The sequence below is a fragment of the Lacerta agilis genome, chromosome 2, assembly GCF_009819535.1.
Source record: "Lacerta agilis isolate rLacAgi1 chromosome 2, rLacAgi1.pri, whole genome shotgun sequence".
Lineage (NCBI taxonomy): Eukaryota > Metazoa > Chordata > Lepidosauria > Squamata > Lacertidae > Lacerta > Lacerta agilis.
Window position 1 is genome coordinate 12243561 of NC_046313.1, and position 7306 is coordinate 12250866.

General features: G+C 43.0%; 1 protein-coding gene across 1 annotated transcript in view; it reads left to right on the forward strand.

Moving 5' to 3' along the window:
• The window catches only part of LOC117040688 (serine/threonine-protein phosphatase 6 regulatory ankyrin repeat subunit C-like), a 31653-nt gene extending 25573 nt beyond the window's left edge, over window positions 1–6080 (forward strand). Inside the window, 6 exon segments of the mRNA XM_033138621.1 lie at window positions 944–1058; window positions 1468–1550; window positions 2303–2420; window positions 3942–4009; window positions 4762–4902; window positions 6003–6080. Coding sequence (XP_032994512.1) covers window positions 944–1058; window positions 1468–1550; window positions 2303–2420; window positions 3942–4009; window positions 4762–4811 — 434 coding nt within the window. The 3' untranslated portion in view covers window positions 4812–4902; window positions 6003–6080.
• The last annotated feature ends 1226 nt before the right edge of the window (window positions 6081–7306 follow it).

Here is a 7306-nt window from a genome sequence, read left to right on the forward strand (position 1 = left end):
CCTTCCTAGTTCTTCCTTATAATTCACAGAATAATGTTGTGCCTGTAGACATTTCAGATGGAGCTGTGTGTATTTTGTTTCACTTGCAATGGTTTAACTTGTGTATAATTTAAGCAAATTCTTTTCTTATGCTGAGATTGGCAGTCAAAACCAAAGTCCAGTTTTCTGTGAGGAGGTTTAATACAATGAAACCATTACATATTATTCCATAAAAATCAGATCTAACCCCTTGGTTTTCACAGTATTCCTTGAACTACAGAAGCATCAGTTGGTCCACTCTTAACTCATGTCCTTACTGTTCTGAAGTCATGCCCCAAATATAAGTGAGTTCTTTAAAGTAAAACGAAGGCATTAGCAGTATAGCCAAAAGGACTGAAAATCATTCCTCGTCAGATCTAGTACAGGAGTTGCCAACTGGAATTTTGAAGAAGTGCTGTGAGCGTTAGTCACAAAATGGCTGCCGTTGGAGTGAAACATTACACAAAATGGCTGCCTTGGCGTTGTAGCATAATACAAAATGGCTGCCATATCTAAAATATGATCTTTCTTTAGTTTTTTCTTTTCCCTTTCTCCCATTTTCTCTTTCTTTGGGTTTCTCCTATTTTCTTCCATCTGACTTCCATATTCTAGCTTAGAATATATAAAAATATACTTTCTAATGGGCATGTATTTTTTATATATTTGAATAAGTATATATATATGTTGAAGGAGGCATGTTAAGGAGAGACTGAGCCAGTGAAAACAGGAACTGAGCAGAGAGACCAAGTGGTCTCCTGTGCGTTAGAGATTTTTGAGAGGATATTTACCGATACCTTTTGCAAAGGTATTGATGGGCACACTGATCTAGTACATTTCCCTTCCCTTCCTGCCAAGCCAGAGTTGTCCCTTGCTTCTGGTCAGTTTGAAAAACAAAGTAAATAATGAATCCTGCTTGCTTTTCTAGGCAGTGAGATTGACTGCGCTGACAAATATGGCAATACCCCCCTCCATGTTGCTGCTAGATACGGCCACGAGCTGCTAATTAGTACTTTGATGACGAATGGTGCTGATACTGCAAGGCAAGGACTTTTTCTTCTTAATGTGGCATCAGTCAGTGGGTCACATTTCAGATCACTTGTAATGCATTACGAGTTCACGTGTACCAGGCCACCGCACTTTTGCACACGCATTTGGATACTGAGTGGTGGATGGTTGAGTGCTGCTTTCAACCTTTTTCGTGCATGTGTGTATGGAGTAACATCTGCCCTACATTAGTGATTGCAAATTCACCAATTATTTGCTTCATGCAGAGTGAAAATTTTGTACATTTTGTTTACTTGCCCAGAAATGGGGTTATTTGCCAGCTACACGGAAACTCAGTTCTGTGTTGCTGCTGGCTGTGTTTTCCACCTTGATATCGGGTGGTGTGTGTGTGTGTTTTCTCCCTCTTTCTCTCTCACACAATAATTCTTTATTTTGGTTTGCCAGGCGTGGGATCCATGACATGTTCCCCTTGCACTTAGCTGTTCTCTTTGGATTCTCAGACTGTTGTCGTAAGCTACTTTCCTCAGGTATGTGGATAGCACACCCTTTGCTTGTCCTCTCACTTCAGGTTTTGGAGTAGGGTTGTATTCATAAGAAGCCACAGTCCATTCTGCATATGTGCCTGAATTCAGAGTAAGCCAGCCAGCTGGGGCTGATGGGAGTTGTAGTTCAACAACATCTGGAGTGCCAAAAGTTCCCCAAACCTGGTCCAAGGGAGGTTGTTGGGAGACCGTATTTTTCCATCGTTCAGGGCAAGGGACAGCCCAGAGCTTGTTGAGAAAAATAAGGTTTTGCTTATCTTGCTCTGAGGTAGACAGTGGAGTGAAATTTTCTGTCTTAAACTTGAGCTTGTGTTTCTGCCTAATTCCTTCATCTGTGCCACAAATTTTTGCGCACACATTCTAAGCTCAAATAATACACGAGATTGCTTACTTTGCATTAGGTTGTCCATTGCACATGCTTTCTTCTTAGCTTAATTATTTGGGCTTTGAAATCCTACCTGACTTCCTAGATTTAGGTTTGCGTCTATAGAGCTGGTATACTGCTGGAAAGGAACAGTGTGGTAGAAGAAATATAAATAAATGAGGACCAGAAGGTGCTCTTCACCATCTGACAAGTAACGGGGCACAGAAGGCCTATCAACTGAACAATTGAACTCTGCACCTGTGAAGGATTATTGAGACATTTAGAAATCTGAACTCCAGATAATAACCTTCCCATGGAATCACTGGCCAGAATCATGGACTTGACCTGTTCCCTGCTGTTTTCTGATTCACAGGTCAGTTGTACAGCATCGTCTCTTCACTTAGCAATGAGCATGTGCTGTCTGCAGGCTTTGATATCAATACGCCAGATAACCTCGGGAGGACCTGCCTCCATGCTGCTGCGTCCGGAGGGTGAGTAGTCAATCAGTTTCTTACTTAGGCAAGATATTCTTCAGAACTGATCTGCGTGATTTTATTGCCCTGTTGCTTATTCCTATCTCACTGGCTACCTTTGGTTAAGTAAAGAGGAGAGAAAGGTCAAAAGACTATCTGGCTTTGTTTATTTCTGTTTGACTAGAAAAGAACAGATTCAGGTTTCCATTGCCTTGAAGTACTGTACAGCTGTCGTGGTGTAATCAAATTGGAGCTCTCTTCTAATCCCCAGTGTTCAGAGCTAATTGGGAGATTCCTTGTTTGTGTGAAGTGGAATTTCCAATTGCACTTCAGAACAAATATGAATGGATTTGTTTTGATCCAGCAAACATACTATAAAGGGAAGAAGAATCTGTTCCTCAAGGGCTCCATGCAGCCTTCAGCCTAATTACCTGTGGGAGGGGAAAGAAGCCATAAGGAAGGAAGCGTGGAAAAAGCATGGTGGAGGGAGCAAAATTTAGCAGAAAGTGATGGTAAGGGGCGGGGCGACCTTTTGCAAGCAAGCAATTCAGACCTCTGGCAAGTGTGATCTGTGTCCTTTTCTCAGCATCCCACTGAATTGGGTGCAACTGGGGAGAGAGAAAAAGGATGCCCCACCCACTTTGGGTTAATTTCCCCCCCTTGCTGCCAGCATGTGGCTCCTGGCAAATCTCCCTCCCGCCCTGGAAATATCCATTGACAGGAGAAAAAGTGTTTCTCATCACTGGAGTAATAGAATCCCCTGTCTGCATTGTTATCTTTCCCAGTTGCTCTAGACGATAAGCCACACCCATAATGATATAGTGCTCTTGGGAACTGTGCTATCAGGACAGTTAGTTAAAGTGTGCCAGCAAAACTGAAGCTGTTACACTTCCAAAGTGTACAAAAACCTGGATTCTGGTTGACCCTGCATGTGAATACAAAGAAAACCAGAGGGTATCTGTGTGCTTGTTGTCTAGCGGCTACCATTTTGAATATCCAATCTATACAAACAAATCACCGTGCATTCAGGCAGACCCAGTACTCTTGGATCAGTTCTTTTTTTTTTAAGAGTGCAATCACATTGTTCAAATGTATTCTGTTTTTTGATTTGACTTCTCAAGTGGGTACTAGGACACCACCTGGTGGGTGTTGTCTTGGTCCATTTGCTTGAAGAGGCAGAAACAACGACATCCTTGACTTGGAGGGCAGTTTTTGTTTTCTGTTTTCTGTTCTACTTAAAAATAGGACATACTTTGCTACCACTCTGCTAGCCCTTTAATTTATGAATCAGTTGGTAAAAAGCAAGCTTGAGTGAAATGTGTGCATTTTCTGTTTTAGCAAGCCTACATCCTTGACTGGAAATCGTCCTTGATCTTTTGTGCTATCTCCTTCCTAAGAGATTGCTTCCACTCTGTGCCTTTAAATCCTACTGAGGCTTCCCACCTTGCAAAATCTCTCGACTCTCTCATTCTAACAGCCTCTTTTGTTTCAATCACATTGTTCATGTGTATTCTATATTTGTTTTTGGCTTCTCTGCAGGAATGTTGAATGTCTTAACTTGCTGTTGAGCAGCGGAGCTGACTTGAGGAGAGAGATAAGTTTGGAAGGTAAATTAAGAGCACCATGCAGTTTTGCCTTTGGGCAAGGAAAGGCTGTAGGTCAGTGGCATTGAAAGCTGTCCAAAGGCTGTGAAGGCCTTGCACTGTGTTAACAGGAGACTGCTTTTATAAGTGTGACTCAGTGCTTATTGCACTGAGGGTGAGCTTAAGGTGCTCACTTGCAGAAATGTTTTTGCTCTACCAAAGCTCAGTGCTGCTCTGTTGGGAGCTGCTGAATTGGAAGGAGAGGGATTATACATTGCTTTTCTGTTTGTTAATGCAACACAGCATTAGCAAGATCCATTGATGTACTACTGGATGACGTGTCTGCTTTGAAGGTCGTGAGATCACAGTTAACATCCCTCTTTGGTCAGGGACTCATAATCTCAGTCTTTGTTCTCTATCTGTAAATGGCATTTGCAGAGGAACCCTTAGAATGTGGCTGTGAGGATGAACGCTCTCTGCCACCCGAAGAACTTTTTGTTAATGAGCAATATAAAGTGGGTGTAAATGAAAGACATAGTAAATTATCTGGGATGCAAAGGACACGTTGGCTGAGGACTAGCTCAAGACAACACAGCAAACTAACCCAGGTTAGATCCATGCAGGACCAAAAGTTGACATGTTAACCCAACGGAGCCTACTCTGTTAACAGATTGAGGAAATGGAAACTCTGAACCGCATTCATTGCTTACAGTGCTAACGTATTAAAAGGTGCTTTGTGTTTTGTAAGTGCCTCAAGTCTCGTTTTTCCCATCCAGGACTCCTTTGCACTATGCAGCCGCTAATGGCAGCTATCAGTGTACAGTGACATTAGTCACTGCCGGAGCCAGTATTAACGAAGCTGACTGTAAAGGCTGCACCCCCTTACATTATGCTGCTGCTTCGGACACTTACAGGAGGTAGGAGAAAGGGCTTGTGGGGGCTGGGGGGCATTTGCGTAACATGGCAGCAGTCAAGTGCAATTCTTTCACAAGAAAGATCTGCGGTAGATACAGTATTTTTCTTCTCACTTTCTAGGATTTTTTGGGGATAGAAAGTGTAGCATTAAAGCCCTCACTGGAAGTATTGTGAAAAACAAATAATGAACTGGTGCATTCTGGTTTTTGGGTGTGTTTTTTTTAACAGTGATTTAAAATGGCATGACTCATCTTTTATCTAGCTGAAGTGATAAGGATCGTGGTGCTACCTGCCCAAATGTTTAGACATTAGAAACCAAAGTCTAAAATGGCGATAGAGAATTTATACTTCAGATCTTAAAGTCATAATCGCTTTGGGGTGTGCATGACTTTGCTTTCTGCTGTTGTAGATGTTTCAGACTTTCCCCCTGTCTGTAGAGACTTAAGAACATTTCTCCAAAAAGTTGAAATTTAACTTGCACTATACCTTCTTTTAAGGGACGCGGGTGGTGCTGTAGGTTAAACCACAGAGCCTGGGGCTTGCCTATCAGAAGGTTGGCAGTTCGAATCCCCGCAACAGGGTGAGGTCCTGTTGCTCGGTCCCTGCTCCTGCCAACCTAGCAGTTCGAAAGCACGTCAAAGTGCAAGTAGATAAATAGGTACCGCTCCGGTTTAGTCATGCTGGCCACATGACCTGGAAGCTGTACGTCGGCTCCCTTGGCCAATAAAGCGAGATGAGCGCTGCAACCCCAGAGTCGTCCACGACTGGACCTAATGGTCAGGGGTCCCTTTACCTTTACCTTTATACCTTCTTGGGCCAGTGAAGTTACTTAAATGTCTACAATCCTTTTCCTACTCTCCTGTGTGATGCCATGCTGACTTTTGAAAGGTAGCTCAGGCTTATGGCACGTCTTTTTTCCAGGTCATATTTTGCTTCTATGAATTTGATAAGATAAATTCAGTCGGAGCCACTGAGATCATCAAGATTGATCCATACTGGCTCTTTGTACCCTGTCCTGATTTACCTGATTTGTTACATGGTGTTGCACAGTCCCTTTTCTACTATGTCTCAGCAAAACTGATCAAGGTTTTCACTCTTGCAGAGCTGAGACTCATTCAGGAAACAGCCATGACACTGACGAAGAGCCACTGAAGGAGTCACGACTGAAGGAGGCAATCTTGTGAGTAGCCCATCTTCACTTGCCTTGGCACACATTTTTTAGGAGCTCAGCTGCCTCTGCATATGTCTTGTACCAACTAGAGTGACAGTTTGAATTTAACACAGCACTGCCGGTTTTTAAATGACTGATTGGGTTTGGGCAGCGGCCATTGTTAGGGGGTTCTGTCCTATTATTGTGCTTAAATCAACCAGCAGGTTGGGCTTTTGCCAAATCAGTGTGGGACAAGGTCTCCCCAGGTTTTCATTGCTCCTCCTGCTTCATCTTTAAAATGCACTCCAAACCCTTTTTTTAAAAAAAGATCCTTACCTTTATTCATCTGCTCCCCCCTTTTCATTATTGAAACCAAACTTGAGTGGATTTTTAAAGTGCACAGACATCAGTTTAACATGGAGAGGGGAGTTCAGTAACTGCTTCCAAATCTTACAGGTGTCATACTTGCACTGGGAAGTGGTAGTGATGCAGGGAAGAACAGTGGAGTTTCTTCCTACCAACTAGGGTTGCCATATTTCAAAAAGTGAAAATCCAGACACAAAAGTTGGTTGTTGTTGTTGTTGTTCTTTTGCAAAGTTGGTTGTTGTTTTTTTGAAGATGTTTTTGAGCTGCCAAATTACGTGCCATACAAGTTGGGTAGAAAGCAATGTTTCACACAGGGCTGCAGCTGTTCTTATTCTGTCAAACTCTGTGAATGAGGGGAATCTCCTTTCTTCATTGAGAGTTGTGGCTCCTGCAGTACAGTTGCGAGACATTTTAATAAGAAACCATGGCAAAAGGCGGTTTGTGCAGCAACTTTTAGGTCCTTCACATGCATCTGATTCAGGGCATCTGACCTAATCTACTCACATCTGCTCCAGTTGTTTAGAGTTCTTGTTGGATAATGGTGCTGACCCCTCTCTCCGGGACAAGCAGGGATACACCGCTGTCCATTACGCAGCTGCCTATGGCAACAGACAGAACCTTGAGTTGGTAAGCTCGAATTGGGATTGGAGGAACTGGGTCATTGATTTTGGAGGGGAGACTGAGGAATGAATGTTTCTGTGGAAGTTTGGAAGAGCCATACTCTGACTGTATTCACAGTCAACTTGATGAAATATGCTCTCTTGTTGAGTACCTTGCTATTGTGCACCTGGTCGCTTTGGTGGAATTGAGAGCTGTTCTGAATAGAAACTGGTCACGTTCCCACTAAGCCAGGGTATGCAACTTGTTAACCATGAGTGCATGAGCATATG